Raw genomic sequence first — 16549 nt, forward strand, 5'->3', positions numbered from 1 at the left:
TTGTGACCCCAGCTGTTTGCTGGCTCAGTAGTCTATTGGATTCAGTAGCTTCAATTTATGGTCACAGGTTTGGTTCAATAATTGCATAAACTGTAGCATTGTGCAGCTTGAGATGTAGTGGCCTCTGCTTTTGTGGGTGTTTTCTTGCACTTTAATTGGCTTGGGTCCCATTTCCTTTCTTGGGGAGCAGTTGGCTGGGGCAACCACATATCGTACTGGTAGGTGACTTTAAGTCACATTTGGCTGGTCCAGCAGCTGACCCTTGTGCTGTTGTATGACCAGTTTAGATTTTGTGGTTGGTGCAGCTACTGGGCTGTACCAGCATGGCCCTACAATGGTTACAGTGGAATGCTGGATTAGGATATGCCAGAGTTGGTTTTCATCTGGTTGTCTTCATTAGGTGTTTATTGAGTTGGTAGATCTTTGGCTGATCTCTGGTGTGGAGTTGACTCTGGTCAGCACTCTTGTCAGCTGCTTCCATTAAGTTGCAGGACTAGGCTAGTGTGGGCCAAGTCTTTTTAGGGCCACCCGCTAGTGCTGAGGATTGTGTATTTCTCCAGCACTGGTGATAGATGCATCCAAGTTGTGGCTAGTTTCTGATCTGGATATATTGGTGTCCTGGTAGTTTCTAGGGTATTTTAGTTCTGAAATGGCCAGTGCCATCATTCTGGTTATATCCTAGGGGGCCTTTTGTTTAACCAGTTGAAGGATTTTAGTTCTTCCCGTGGGGGGGGTTATGTCTGATATTGCAGGTGTCCCTTTATTTGCAGAGGGAACCCTTTAAGCAGAATATGGCTATTCTTGATCTGCAATGCTTGATCCTCAAGTGCCGGTCTCTGTAGTTTAGTGGTTGGTTTTTGTAGCTCTTGTTGTCAATTGCTTACCATGTCCTAGGACATGTGGTTCATGTTCTTGTGCCCTTTATCTACCTTTTCAGGGGCTATACATTTTATCAGGTCCCCTGTTGGAGGGTTTTGATGCTGGCCTTATTACTCAGGGCCTCCTTAGCATCAGTTTGGTTATTGCCTTATGTTGGTTATTTCCACCCCTTGTTTTTGGGGTATGGCTTGGTAGATCCCATGTGTACTGACATGGAGGGATGCAGAAGAAAATTAGAATTTTGCTTACCTACTTGACGAAGATTCCCTTTTCTTCTAGTCCTGACATGTCAGGCCAGGGTTTTCTATCCCAAGTTATTTATTTTGGTTACTGTACCGCTATGGCAAATGTATAACAGTGGTGAGGAGGAAGTCATGTGGTTTTATAAGTCATGATTAATTTTGAATGGCTATGTTATAGGTCCTAGCTCCAGGTCTGGGAGGGGCAATACTGTCCATGTGTACTGACATGTCGGGACTAGAAGAAAAGGAATTAACGTCAAGTAGGTAAATAAGATTCACATTTTTTTTGGCTATACAACAACACAACCACATAGGGAAAGGAGCAAAGATTATCATACACATACAGTACCATTTGTTGTAGAATGTTTGTTTAATCACAATGGCAATGTCTCTACACCATATATACCTGTTGTAATAAGGTCCTGAATCGTGTTAGGGACCTTATTTCCTGCTTACTGTAGACTGTCCAATTTTAATATGGACTAATAAAGTGTTTTAAAATGTAACTACAACAAAATATTATTTTCTGCCCTGTGATGCATTCTATTAGTTTGAACATGTAGATATACTTTAGTACAGTACAACCAAACAAGAAAAAAATAACAAACAACTATAAATATTTGAGGAAAGCACATTTATTAACTTCATGTTGAACACAGCATATTGCCCCATTTATTTAACCAGTTTTGAAGAACAGGAAACCTAAAGAGAACATAAACCTTTCTAAAACCCTTTTGTAATGATAGCTTTCCAACCTAGACCTTCTTAATTATCAAGGATATTCCCAATTAAAATCACCTCTTCTAGTTCTACAGCAGTTATCTCACTGTTGTCAACATGTCATTTTTTTTATTTTATTTAACATTAAAATAGTAAGACATATTATTGTTTAGGGACTGTTAAATTCTTTAGGTGACACCTACATGACTCAAAGATAGTTAAATTGTGAAAAAAAATGTATTTTCTTTTAATAGAGTTCAGAATAGGTAATATATTTTTATATGACTGTTTAAATCAACTTTGGTAGAGAATAGACATAAGCAGATCTGCTGTATATTATATACTATCCTCTCCAACCTCAATATCCTGCAGTTTGCGTGCAAGAATGAATATGGATGAGTCATGATCAAACATCTTGTACTGCTCTTTGTCGGGCTTTCTGGCCTGAACCTCCAGGTCTATTATAGCAAAGCCGGCATCAGTTATAGCATTTCTCATGAATTCCTCAGTTAAGGTTACACAAGAAAACCTTGTGCCTCCTACCAAGTAGTAGGTACAATTAAGAAGCTCAGCAATTATTAAATGCCCTCCCACTTTTAGCAAAGATGATATGTTCTTAAGGGCATTACAAAAACTATCCAGATCACTGGCACATTCCAAGGACCCAATGGCCATTACACAGTCAACTCTGGGCAGCACCAAAGGTTCCACAGGATTTCTTTTATTTAGATCACATTTAATTATCTTTGTCACTGTCTTTTTCAGTTTTTCTCTCTTCTCGTCCACTGTTGTACTGAAAAAAGTAAATCAAACTGTTAAGTGTTATATCCAGTAATTACAAATCTGCTTTGTAACTTACTTCTACCTGTAGATAGCATCACATCTGATATGAGTCATAAGATCACATTGGGCTTATATGCAAAAAAGGAGTTTGCTTAAACTACCCCATAACAATCAATCAAGCCAATCAGATCTTTCCTTTAATCTTACATTACAACACTTTGCACATCATAGTTACCAAGCTGCATAAATCCATATACATATAAATCCATATGGTGGCAAAACAATCATACAATCACTGATGGTATATGTAGGCTTCTTTATTTTATGTTTTTTTATGTTTGTATCAATATTCAGGACTTTGCTTTAATTAGTCCAACTATAATGGTATAATCACAACCACTTTTCCAGTTATTGTGATCTCTATAATAGAAGTTTGTTATAAAAGGGTTACCTTTCCCTCAGGTCTGCAATTTCTTAAAAGCAGTCTTTGTGCTCACTGATATTAAGGCTTAAATTCCAACTGATATGATATAGAGAAAACAGGCTTTTCCCCCCATTAAACATTAAATATAAAAAATGGCACACCCCTCCTGGGACATACGATAATGTTTTGGCAGGACTAATAATAAAATAGTCCCTTACCCCTTTCCCTCCAGGTCACAGACTGCTTGTATAACAGTTGTCCAGTCAAATATTCCTGGTTCATTTCTCAGGGTTTTTTTATAGTACTCCCGGTTACGCTCAGTGTACTCGGCACCGATTATCTCTTTGAAAGATTCACACGCAGAAAGGTCCTGATAAATTGTTGGTCCTTGGCCAAAGTTAATAAGTGTCTCCCCTTTCACTCCACCTGATCAATAAATTAAGATGACGAAGAATGTTATATCAATTTATTTTCTGCAGTCTTTAGTAACAACATATAAAAATATAATGTAACACAATGAGTTTTGTGTTCAAAATCTAGTTAACCAACCATTTGCACCCAAATTAAAGGATTGCTATTTAAATGTAATGGGCTGATACCATGCATTGGTGTTTCTTTCAGAAGCACTATTACAATTTATATACAGTTACTGCCATACAAAACTGATTCTTGGCCTGCAGATAAATGCAGGATGAAGAATCAGCCCCTACACCCTACCCTTGTATGTATGTATAACTATTTGTAAAGCACTGTTCAGGAGTACAGTAAAAGTGCAAGTACAATATATATATATATATAAAAAGTATACATGGGGTAGAAAAATCACATAATAAATATATACAGTATCCATATCAGGACAAAGAGCTTAAATGCTATGTGGTAGGAGACGTAGTGGGAAGGAGGTCCCTGCCCCATAGAGCTTACAGGAGCCTGGGATGGGAGGTTAACATACAGGCACAAATTCGAGATGAAAAAGTGCACAAGGAAAGGCATAGTCAGTAGGCATAGGACTGGGCTAATATTCTAGTGCTCCAAAAGGTAGACTTTTTTTTTCTTGAAGAGATTGAGAAAGGGTTCCTTACAGAGGAATTCAGGGATGGAATTCCAGAGGGAAGGAGCAGCAAGATAGAAGGGTTTTAGATGAGAGGTGGTAGCAGATGTGGATGGTGTGAAGAGAAGGTGGCTCTGAGAGCAGCAGAGAAGACAAGCATGAACTTATAGCAAGAGAAAAGAAATGTAGTGAGGAACAGAGGAGTGAAGGGCTTTGTATGTTAGTAGAAGGAGTTTACGTATATGTTATCCTTAGATTAACAGGCAGCCATGCTAAGGATTTTAGTTAGGGTTGAACAGGTTCCCTTTTAGGAGAGAGCAGAAGGATCCTTGTAGCAGAGTTTAAGATTGATTGGAGGGGAAAGAGATTGGAGTCAGGAAGACTGGTTAGTAGGAGATTGCAATAGTCTAAACGGTATAAGATAAGGGCATGGATTAGTGTTTTGGCTGTTAATAGTAAAAGAAACAGGAGTATCTTGGCTATATCGTGGAGGAAAAAATGACTTAAAAAAAGCTTATCTTTTCACGATTTTCCGTGAATTTTCCTCTGAAAACTCAGAATTTTGTGAAAGCTCTGAAAACATTGTGAAATTGCCCGAAACCCCCGACACAACCAAAAATCAATGGGACTGTTCCATTGACTTGTATGCAACCTCAATAGGTTTGAGATGCCGTGTTTTTTTATTCAGGCTTTTTAGCCCTCGGGGTTTAATAAATTCCGAAAAAAATCAAAATTTTTTTAAAAGCCTATTATAACACAAAAAATCACACATTTTTTGGATTTCGGGGAATTTTGGGTATTCGGAGGTTAGTAAATAACCCCCTTAGGGAGGAACTCCACAATGTGTTTGGTGCCGACACGTCGCCATGCAATGAAACGCATGCGACGTGTCGGATGTTGTGAAGAAACAGGAAATGAAGGCGAATCGCATGTATGAACTACATTTATCCGACTGTCAGATGAAAACTTAGCTCTAAGGACTTCAGTCTGAGATGACAAATTATAACATGTGTATAGTATTAAAAATCATAGGTTTGGATTTGGGACACTCATTTTCTCAGCAAGAATGGAATGGGATTTGGAATACTATATCCAAAATCTCCCCTAATACTGCTTTGAAAGAGTCAGCTTATAAAGTGATGATGCGCTGGTATATTACCCCAGCTCGGAAACATAAATATGATCCCACTTCTTCCAACTCTTGTTTTCGGGGCTGTACAGAAGTGGGTGACTTTTATCATATTTGGTGGACTTGCCCCATAGCAGTAGCATATTGGAGGGATGTTTTTCAGACAATTGGAAATGTATTTAATAAATCTATTTCTCCTGAGGTCACTATGGCGCTTTTAGCCCAACCAACTAAAGAACTTACTAAACAACAAAATGCTTTAATGGGTCAAATTTTAGCAGTAGCCAGAATCAACTTGGCAAAGAATTGGCTCCAAAAAACTATAGACACTCAAGGTATGGTAGAAAAAATTAGCCAGACACAGAATCTGTTATATTTGACGGCTTTATTGGCAGACACAGTGGAGAAACATACACAAATATGGGATCCATGGAACATGTTCCTGCATTCGTGAGAAATCTGTACAAGTAATGTATTTGGTGCCAAATGTGATGAATGAATACTGGTAAGAACAACTTAGGGTTATTGAAATCCTATACTAACCTTCCCGATCCTTCAAGAATATTATACTAAATGTAATGTATACGTTATCATTTGTCATTGCATTTGAAAATGTTAAAATAAAAGAGATTTAAAAAAAAAAAATCATAGGTTTGAAATTACAAATTTCAAGACTGGTAGAAGAGAAATTTATTTGATACTTACGCACAGTAAATGTCTCATGCAGTTTTCTCAAAGTATATTTCAATAAACCTTCTGTTACTATAACGCCTGAATTTGGGTTGTAGAATTCTTCTAAATAAGCCCGAGGATCAAATTTTTCCTCATAAACATCTTTGCCTGTGAGTTCAGAATCCATGTTGTTAGCTTCCTAACAAAGCTGAAATGACGACTGTTCACTAACTCTATCTGTTTTTGTAATTAGAAGTTGGGAGTGGTTTCTGAAAGCTGGCTTGCAATAAAATTAAAGAGCAAGCCTACCCAAAAAAAAAAATTTGCCTAATTAAAGAAAACATAGTACAATAGTACAAAAGTTATGTCCAACAAAAGCTGGTGACAGTCTCCCACTGATATCGGCAGATCAGCAATACATGCAGAGATATTATCGGAAAACAACAGAAATTTTCTAACTTCTCTGATCAACTGAACGACCAATCACCATGGCACGAAAAATGTTGGGACACTCGACACACAGTCCGAAAATCATACAAAACAAACATTCATACGATCATATCTGCATGTCTATAGCTAGCTTTAGACATCAGGGCATACAATAAAAAGGTACAGATAAACACTGTTTTCAATAGATTTACATATACAAATAACTTAAAAACCATAGAAAATTTGTGATGAATGTATATCATAAAGTGGTTTAGAATAATGTTTTCTTTTATTTGGCAAATGTTTATTTTGGGTTGACTTGCCCTTTAAATGCACAATGCCAAATACTTTTGGAAGGCTGCCCAGCATTGCAGAAAACCATGTCATATAAGGATAAATAATAACATTTTAAAAAAAGTATAGAATAATTATTGTGAGCAGGATCAGATTAGCAAGTTAAAGTTTATAAATATACAAGTAACCAGAAATTCACCACAGAACTGTGAGTAGTTCAAGAAAAAAATAGCCATCATATTACATAACAGTGTAAGAAGGATTGGAGCTGTACAATACTAAGGATGTGGTACATAAGACTACTGAAGCACCCACAATGAAAAAAAATCTGTAGGGACACATTTAAGTGCAGCCTGCAAGTCGCCATGTTTTTATCCAATATTGCAGTTTTTCTCTACCACAATTCCAACAACAGTGTGGCCGCAAGATGATGTTCCACCTGGTGCATTGTCTGATGATTTGCAAAATGAACACAACTACATGCATATTTCATCACAAATTAGTCCTGCTGATGTAATTTCCCATGTTTGGCAAATGTGCTACACATATTGAAGCCAAGGTTCCCCTGTGTCAATAATCCTAAATCAATATTGGCCACTGCTTCATACATTTTCAATAGTTGATGATCTTCTTATGTCTGGTGACAGAGTTGAGCAAGTACATTCTGGCAGTGTACATTAAAGCATATAACACTAGAATGATCATGTGTTGGCCTGGTCTGTCAAAAAATAGACCACCAAGCTACAAAGAGCCACGTGATACATAAACTTTGATGGCTTTTCAAAGTCATGAATTTTTGTTCATTGTGGATTATTTTTGGAAAACTTTGAAATAAAACTTTACACACTATCATTACAAAACTGAAATCTGTGTTTGCCTGACATGGCATATTTTCAGGGAGATGGTTTAAGTTAATATGGCTTTCTCCAATAGAGTATGTTCAATGAAATGTCCAGCACTACACAGCTAGCAAACAACAAAATATTAAGTGCATATAGTGCAGTATGTTATATCATAATCAAATCACACTTTGTGACCAATCAAATGTGGGTGTCTTAAAAAGTTTGGGTTAAGTTACTCTTTAAACCCTTAATAGAAGCCACGGAGGGGTTGTAATGTGACAATTTCAATGTGTATCAATAAATTAACTTGCTTCCCACATGGATCCTTAACAGCAATCTATCAATTGATTAAAACAAAGGTGCATTGCCCATAGCGTAAAAACAAACTTTTATTATTTAAAAATCTTAAATGTAATGCACTTACACTGTGCTTTAAAACAATCTATTCCCAAAGTTTAAATGGTTTTGATATTCATTCCATAAGAGTCCAGTAGTGATGGAACGGTCCAGTCGAGAGGATGATTTAAAATCTGAAGCTCATTTTCAAGAAATCATTCAGCACTGGAGCTGATGCACATGTAGCATGTCTACATCTAAGTAATAATCCTATGTCTGATTTAACTCCTGCGTAACTACTGATGGGGCGAGTGTTGAGAAGTACAGTACTTTGCCTGAAATAACTCAGATCCTTACACCAAAAGTTCTTGAGAAAGATTTCAAATTTTTTCTTAAGCTATAAAAATCTCCATACAATACTATAACTGTTGCATCTATACTATAACATGGTGCATCTACTGGCAGTTGCCCAGTTCTACCCAAGCCTGGACTTAAAGTGATATGGACACTTAAAATCTACTATTCAAAATATTAAAGGAGAAGGAATTTTACACTTGGGGAGGCCACAAGTTATGAACCAACAATTAGTATATTATCACCTATTGCTTTAATACATAGAGCATGTTTTAACATTTGCTGAAATGCTTCTGGAGCCAGAAAGAAGCAACTAACCTCACATTACCTGTAAAGTATATTCCTAGACAGGATTTTCCTGGTGTCCCGTTGGCCCAGTCCAACACTGCTAAATATCATACAAATGTTCTTCTCCTTTCATCAGTCCACTCACAGAGAACAATACACACCCCTTTTATGCTATTTGAATATCGGGATAGTCTGATCTATACTAATATAAACTATATATTTTATGATTTTTTAATGTAACCATAACATTTTCTAGTTAGTATTAATGTACAAAATGTGCAGTAGAGTTTTAATGTATCACTCAGCTGTTCCATGCCTAAAACATGCTGGTATGTGTATTTGTCACATAACAAGGTTCTATTATGAAAACAATACTGCTCCTAGCTTTCTGGTGATGACAACTGCCCTTTTCAGGTTTGATACAGTGTTACAATGACAATTTCTACTTCACAGTTATCTCTCTATTAAGAGAAAAAGATTACTATTCCACCAACTGACATGCAAATCTCCAGTGGAGAAACATACAAGAGGAAAGTTCAGGCTACTTTGGAAAGCAGCTGCCCCTAATATGTTTTCTCACTGGTCTGGCAAGGGGCATTTTGTCAGCTGATGTAAACACGTTTAATCTTGGGTGGCAAAACGCCCCATGTATCATTGCCCTAATGCCCTGATACTGTGTAGCCATCGGTCTTGGGTTGTGGGGCACACATTTTATAGAAGATAAAACATATGGGGGGGAATTTAATTAAAGTCGCAAAGAGAAAAACAATTTGCCCCAAATAGGATAAAAATCCACATCTGGCAATGTAATATTGTTCCTTAAACTGTTATTGCATTGCAAATTTTCATTGCACACTGTTAAGAAGTGCTTGAAGGTGTCGCAATCTTTTGGAGCAAACATAGCGAGTTTTTCATTAAGACGTTTTATTACATTTACTGCGCATTGGCGTAAACTATAAAAGTCGGAAGTGGTCGCTAAACATTTTCCAGGTTCGCAAAAGCTATATTAAATTTGCATAAAAGCAAAATTTGTTCGCACAAAGGCATAACTTTTCGCATTGCGAATAGTTTTTCTGTTACCAACTTTTATTACATTCCCCTCATGATGTGTAGAACACAATGGTTTTAGTCACACATGATGATAAACAGAGACCAAATGCCATTCAAGGATGAGAACTATAGAATGACAACTGATCTCATGTAAAATAGGATAGTTTGATATCTTTTCTTTTTCAGTTTAAAAAAGGCTAAATAATCAACTGTTTAGTGTATAGTAAAATCTAGAAAGCCATCTGCCACAGGTATGCTGGATTCTAGGTTAAAGTATGTATCCAAATAATCCCAAGGATCAAATTCCTCCTGAAAAACATCATTGTCAGTCAATTCAGTATCCATGTTGGTAGTTTTCTCACAAAGCGGGGAAGTCTTTCCATATTTGTACTTAGAAGTTGGGGATGGTTATTTACTGATGGTTATTCAGTAAAATCTTTCGCCAGGTTACACAGCGAAAATAGAGCCTGTGGACAAAAAATGTTGCGAGTCAAAAAAAAAAATTGTTGTCAATTGACTTTAATGCATTTTGCAATTTTTCAATGTTTCAACAAATTTTGGACAAAGTGAAACTGGTCAGATCCACCCATCACTATTCTTTAGTTCATGGGTCATCCAATAAGAATGACTTGTGACTGTACTCTGATAAGCTTCAGTCTCTCTTTACTGCTGCTATGCAAGTTGGAGTAATGTGAACCCCCCACCCCCCAGCAGCCTATCAATAAAGCAATAGGCAGATAACAAGATAACAGTCTCCTGACACTTCTCCTGAAGGATTCAGCTGTCTGGACTGATAGAAACTCCATGTTTATGTGCTGCTATGACTGATCTTTTTTGTACCAATAGCAGTCAGTGATATTTCCCATAGCAACCAATCAGCAACTAGAGTCTCCTATAAATTAGTGTAACAGCATCTAGGCTAGGCTAGACCTTGTCCGGCTAGGAAACAGAGCGCTGGTTACATTTGACCCTCTCTCCACAGCATGGGCCTTTGCTACATGAAAGGGTGAAGAAATATACTGCGTGACTAAATAATACAATTCTTGTAAATAAGAAAACAAAAGTGTTAATTTTTGTGGCCACCCCCTTAATTACCATGTTAATTTTACAACATTTAGCAGGCTATGAACATATTTCTGTGTTTTTTTCCCCCAGTTCTTACAGTTTACAGGTGAATTGCCCATTAGGGTAAGGTCACACTGAGCTTTTCGGGGAGATTTAGTCGCCTGGCGACTAATCACCTCATCGTTGCGGTGACCAATCTCTTGCGCTGACTAAAATGAAAAATCACCGGTGCTAAGCACACGCGGCAATTCGTTTTCCGAAGTCACCCGAAGAGGAAACTTCGGGCGACTTCGGAAAACAAATCACCGCGTGTGCTTAGCGACGGCAATTTTCATTTTAGCCAGCGCAAGAGTGAGAGAAGGCCTTCGTGGAGATTGGTCGCCGCAAAGACGAGGCGATTAGTCGCCAGGCGACTAAATGTCCCCGAAACGCTCAGTGTGACCTTACCCTTAAGCTGTCTAACTTCTCCCAAGGGACCAGTTATCTTATAGTGTTACAATTACTTATTTGCTTATCTCGAAATTGTTACAAAAGTAACTTATATGAAGCTGTGGCTGTTCTGGGCTCTCTGCCAAAAGCCAATTAAGTAAGAAACTTTGTTTCTTTTTCTGGCTGTTCAGTGCAGAGAAAAATGGGACTTGCCAGTACAAATGAGGGACTGTGAGTTGAGCTCTAAAAAGAGGGACTGTCCCTCTAAAAATGGGACAGTTGGGAGGTATGGGGTTTACTCATAGCAGTTTCTCAGAAGCAAGTGGAACAGCTGACAACAGTGACCCTTGTGAATTACACAGTAATGGCTAAAGGTAATCTCTAAAAGTGGTAATACACAGGGAGATCCACTCGTTTGGTGACACCTCCCCGATATGCACACATTGAGGTGGGTGATATCGGGCTGATCCAATTGTGGGCCCTAGGGCCCAACGATCAGATCAGAATGGAGGCAATATGGGCAGTCGGATTGGATCAATGAACAGATGCGGCCGCGATCCAACAGGATTTTTAACCTTGCCCGATCGACATCTGGCCAACTTTCAGCCAGATATCGATCAGGGAAGCTTGTCAGACTCGGTCTGTCGGGCCCATGCATTGGGGCCTTTAACAATTCCTTTTCACTTTTCCCTTTAACATTCCCTTCCACCTTCCCCACCAATCTTAACTTGCCTGTTATACCGTCTGGTCAAACCCAAGTTGACACTGCCCTACCAACAAGCTACTCACTTCCAATCTGTTCAGGGGTGATAATCATAAATACATCACTTAATTTATTCCATCAGGGATGTAAATATAGATGAACAATTTCATTAAAAAAACATTCCAAAAGTTAAAAGGGGCACTAAACATATTGCTCTGATACATGAAATTTTCACTGCATAAATCTTTCTATAAGTTTTGGGGGTATTATACATAAGATGCCACTGTGGTCATTTTGCTAAAGGGTCTGGAGGTGTTTATACATGACATTGCCACTGTTTCATCCTGTTATGAGTTCTGGGGGTATTATATATGCAATTGCCCAGTGTTTATCTTGCTATAAGTGCTGGGGTTATTTATACATGAGATTGCCACTGTGCCATTCTGTTATGACTTCTGGGGATATCATGCATAAGGCTGCCCCTGTGTTCATCTTACTATGATTTCTGGGGGTATTATACATGAGATTGCCACTGTGTTCATCCTACTATGATATCTGGGCAATAGTGATGGGCGAATTTATTCGCCAGGCGCGAATTCGCGGCGAATTTGCGCGATTCGCCGCCAGCGAATAAATTCGCGAAACTCCCGCGAAAATTCGCGGAAAAAAATTGGCGCTTTGAGTCCCCAGTGCTTCTTACTATGCGGCAGAGCGGCATACCACCCCCAAAATTTGGCCTCGCCACAAATCCTTATTCCTTACTTAAGGATAAGCAAGAAAACCTTTTACCTACTAACATGTAAGTGGTACAATTCACAACCTCAGCAATGATTAAATTTAGCAAAGATGATATTTTTTAAGGACATTTCAATAACTATCCAGATCTTTATAGGTTGATTCCTGACATGCAATAGCCATTATACAGTCAACTCTGGGCAACACCAAAGGTGCGTAGCAAACAATTTTCCTTTTTTCCCCATCCTCTCCGGAAGTGTAATGCCCGGTGTTGGTTGGAGGGGTCAGCACCTCTCCCAAAATACTACAGCAAAAAAATGACAAAATTTACCAAAGACTTTAAGCAGGTTTAGCAGGGAGATCCCCTGCACTTTTATTAAAGTCACGTGACTTTAATAAAAGTGCAGGTGATCTCCCCACTACACCTGCTTAAAGTCTTTGGTAAATTTCTTGCAATACCAGAGGTGCCACATGATCAAATTATTTGTCTTTGTCACAGTCTTTTTGAGTTTTTTTTCTCTTCCACTGTAGTACTAAAAAAAGTAATTTAAACTGGTAAGTGTTATGTTCTGTAATTATAAAGCTGCTTTGCAACTTCTACCTGTACATAACCACACAGCTGACATGAGTCATATGATCACATGTGGCTTATATGCAAACAAAAAGCAAACATTTGCTTAAACTACCCCACAGCAAGCCATTCATGACTCACGAGTCATCAGTCTAGCCACTCATGACTAATGATTGCAAACAAGGAGCAAATAATTGCCTAAAGCAGTAACGCATAGCAACCAATTAGGCCTTTGTTTCAATTATTCCTGTACTGTTATGGGAGCTACATTTGTCTCATTCAGGGGGCCCTGTTCCCCGATTTAATTTGGCCCAGACCCTGGTGCAAAGCACACATCCACACTGTTTCTAAGGTGGAAGCCAAAGAGGAAGTGCCACTTCTTTCCCAGCACTATGCCAAAGTGAGGCAGGAAGTGGTCACCCTACCTCCTAGCCAGTAGCATCCATATGTAAATGAACTCCCTTAAAACATAGTTACATAGTTAAATCGGGTTGAAAAAAGACAAAGTACATCAAGTTCAAACCCTCCAAATGAAAACCCAGCATCTATACACAAACCCCTCCATCCTTTTTACACATAAATTATATATACCCATATCTATACTAACTATAGAGTTTAGTATCACAAAAGCCTTTGATATTATGTCTGTTCAAGAAATCATCTAAGCCATTCTTAAAGGCATTAAAGGAAAACTATACCCCCAAAATGAATACTTAAGCAACAGATAGTTTATATCAAATTGAATGACATATTAAAGAATCTTACCAAACTGGAATATATATTTACATAAATATTGCCCTTTTACATCTCTTGCCTTGAACCACCATTTCGTGACTCTATCTGTGCTGCCTCAGAGATCACCTGACCAGAAATACTACAACACTAACTGTAACAGGAAGAAGTGAGGAAGCAAAAGGCAGAACTCTGTCTGTTAATTGGCTCATGTGACCTTACATGTGGTTTGTATGTGTGCACAGTGAATCTTACGATCTCAGGGGGCGGCCCTTATTTTTTAAAATGGCAATTTTCTATTTATGATTACCCAATGGCACATACTACTAAAAAAGTATATTATTATGATAATGGTTCATTTACATGAAGCAGGGTTTTACACATGAGCTGTTTTACTCAGTATCTTTTAATAGAGACCTACATTGTTTGGGGGGTATAGTTTTCCTTTAACTGAATCAGCCATCACAACATCACCCAGCAGTGCATTTCACAACCTAACTGTCCTTACTGTAAAGAACCACCTACGTTGCTTCAAATGAAAGTTCTTTTTTTCTGGTCTGAAGGGGTGGCATCTGGTACAGTGATCATCTTTATGGGTAAAAAGGACCCCTGCTATTTGTCTATAATGTCCTCTAATGTACTCTAGTGTAATCATGTCCCCTTGCAAGCACCTTTCTTCCATTCCTCTAACCAGTTTAGTTGCACTTCTCTGCACTCTCTCCAGCTCATTTATATCCCTCTTAAGGACTGGGGTCCAAAACTGCACTGCATACTCCAGATGAGGCCTTACCAGGGACCTATAAAGAGGCAAAATTATGTTTTCATCCCTTGAATTAATGCCCTTTTTAGGTCCCTTCCAGGGACCTATAAAGAGGCAAAATTATGTTTTCATCCCTTGAGTTAATGCCCTTTTTTATGCAAGACAGAACTTTATTTGCTTTTGTAGCCACAGAATGACACTGCCCAGAATTATACAACTTATCTACAAAAAACCCTAGATATTTCTCATTTAAGGAAACTCCCAACACACTGCCATTTAGTGTATAACTTGCATTTATATTATTTTTGCCAAAGTGCATAATCTTGCATTTATCAACATTGAACCTCATTTTCCAGTTTGCTGCCCTGTTACCCAACTTAGACAAATCACTCTGCAAAGTGGCAGCATCCTGCATGGAACCTATAGTTTTGCACAATTTAGTATCATCTGCAAAAATAGAAACAGCACTTTCAATGCCCACCTCCAGGTCATTAAAAAAACAAGTTGAAAAACAAGGGACCTAGTACAGAGCTCTGCGGTACTCCACTAACAACACTGGTCCAATTAGAAAATGTTCCATTTACCACCACTCTTTGTAGTCTATCTTTTAGCCAGTTCTCTATCCAGGTACAAATACTATGTTCCAGGCCAACATTCCTTAATTTAACCAGTAACCTTCTGTGTGGCACTTGTATCAAATGCTTTAGCAAAGACTAAGTAAATCACATCGACTACCATCCCATAATCGAGGTCCCTGCTTACCTTCTCATAAAAAGAAATTAATGAAGTCTGGCAAGATCTATTACACATAAAACCATTATGATTTGCTATGAAGTTCAGTATCTTATCCTTTATTAAACCTTCAAAAAGCTTTCCTACCACTGATGTCAGACTAACTGGCCTATAGTTTTGAGGCTGAGAATTGGATCCCTTTTTGAATCGTGGCAGCATATTAGCAATTCACCAGTCTCTCTGCACTATGCCAGACCTCAATGAATCCTAAAAAATTAAATAAAGAGGTTTGGCAATCACGGAGCTAAGCTTGCTAAGTACCCTGGGATGAATACCATCTGGTCCGGAACTTTGTTTATCTTAACATGTTCTAGTCTCTTTTGAATCTCCTTATGTGTAAACCATGCATCATTAGTTGTATTACTAGAATTGGTACTATTAAGAAGGAAACCTTCAATAACTGGTTCCTCATTGGTGTAGACAGATGAAAAATATTCAGAATCTGCACTTTTTTTGTTTTCATGGACCAGCTGACCCTCTCTGATATTAAAGGTCCCATCCCTTCCTGCTTAATTTTTTTACTTTTACATATTTAAAAAATTATTTTTCCTGCTTGCTGCAAAATCCTTTTCCATATCAATTTTAGCTTGCCTTATAGCTTTTTTGCATGATTTATTTTCCTCCTTGTACCTTATAAATGATTTGGCTGTCCCAGCTAACTTGAAAGTCTTAAACGCACATATTTTCTTACCTACCTCAACACCAACAATTTTATCGAACCAAAAAGGTTTTGCTTTGCTTTGCATCCCTTGCTTACAAGGGGAATATACTGACATGTATATTTATCAAGCAGCATTTTAAAGACTTTCCATTTTTGTTGTGTGTTTAACCCATGAAAAGCATTTCCCACTTAATATGTTGCAGAGATGCCCTTATAGTGTCAAAGTTTGCACATCTCAAATTTACAGGGGAATGTAATAAAAGTCGCAAAGAGCAAAACAATTCGCACCAATAAGACTAAAAATCCACATCTCGCAATGTAATATTGTTCCTTAAACTGTTACTGCATTGCGAATTTTAATTGCGCATTGCGAATTTTAATTGCGCACTCATAAGAAGTGCTTGAAGGTGTCGTAATCTTTTGGAGCAAACATAACGACTTTTTCAGTAAGAAGTTTTATTACATTGACTGCGCATTGGCGCAAACTATAAAATTCGCAAACGGTCTTTCACTGTCGGAAGTGGTCGCTAAACAGTTTCCGGGCTCGCAAAAGCTATATTAAATTCGCACAAAGCAAAATTTGTTCACGCAAAGGCATAACTTTTCGC

At 38.0% G+C, this 16549-nt stretch overlaps 1 protein-coding gene across 1 annotated transcript; it reads right to left on the reverse strand.

Moving 5' to 3' along the window:
- Positions 1–1740: 1740 nt before the first annotated feature.
- Positions 1741–6125, reverse strand: LOC108696502 (indolethylamine N-methyltransferase). The gene is made up of 3 exons (XM_018225938.2): positions 5934–6125; positions 3267–3474; positions 1741–2634 (listed from the first exon to the last, which is right to left on the reverse strand). Exons 1-3 carry the CDS (start codon positions 6085–6087, stop codon positions 2178–2180), a joined length of 819 nt encoding a protein of 272 aa, XP_018081427.1. The 5' UTR covers positions 6088–6125; the 3' UTR covers positions 1741–2177.
- Positions 6126–16549: the final 10424 nt, after the last annotated feature.

Source organism: Xenopus laevis, chromosome 7L (genome assembly GCF_017654675.1).
Source record: "Xenopus laevis strain J_2021 chromosome 7L, Xenopus_laevis_v10.1, whole genome shotgun sequence".
NCBI lineage: Eukaryota > Metazoa > Chordata > Amphibia > Anura > Pipidae > Xenopus > Xenopus laevis.

What these genes read in the sequence shown, in the direction of transcription:
- LOC108696502 (XM_018225938.2), bottom strand. Translation starts at nt 6,087, where the DNA reads ATGGATTCTGAACTCACAGGCAAAGATGTTTATGAGGAAAAATTTGAT. An exon ending in GCATGAGACATTTACTGTGC is followed by an intron (nt 3,475 to 5,933) that starts GTAAGTATCAAA and finishes TTTATTGATCAG; the next exon opens with GTGGAGTGAAAGGGGAGACA. An exon ending in TGTGACCTGGAGGGAAAGGG is followed by an intron (nt 2,635 to 3,266) that starts GTAAGGGACTAT and finishes TACTTTTTTCAG; the next exon opens with TACAACAGTGGACGAGAAGA.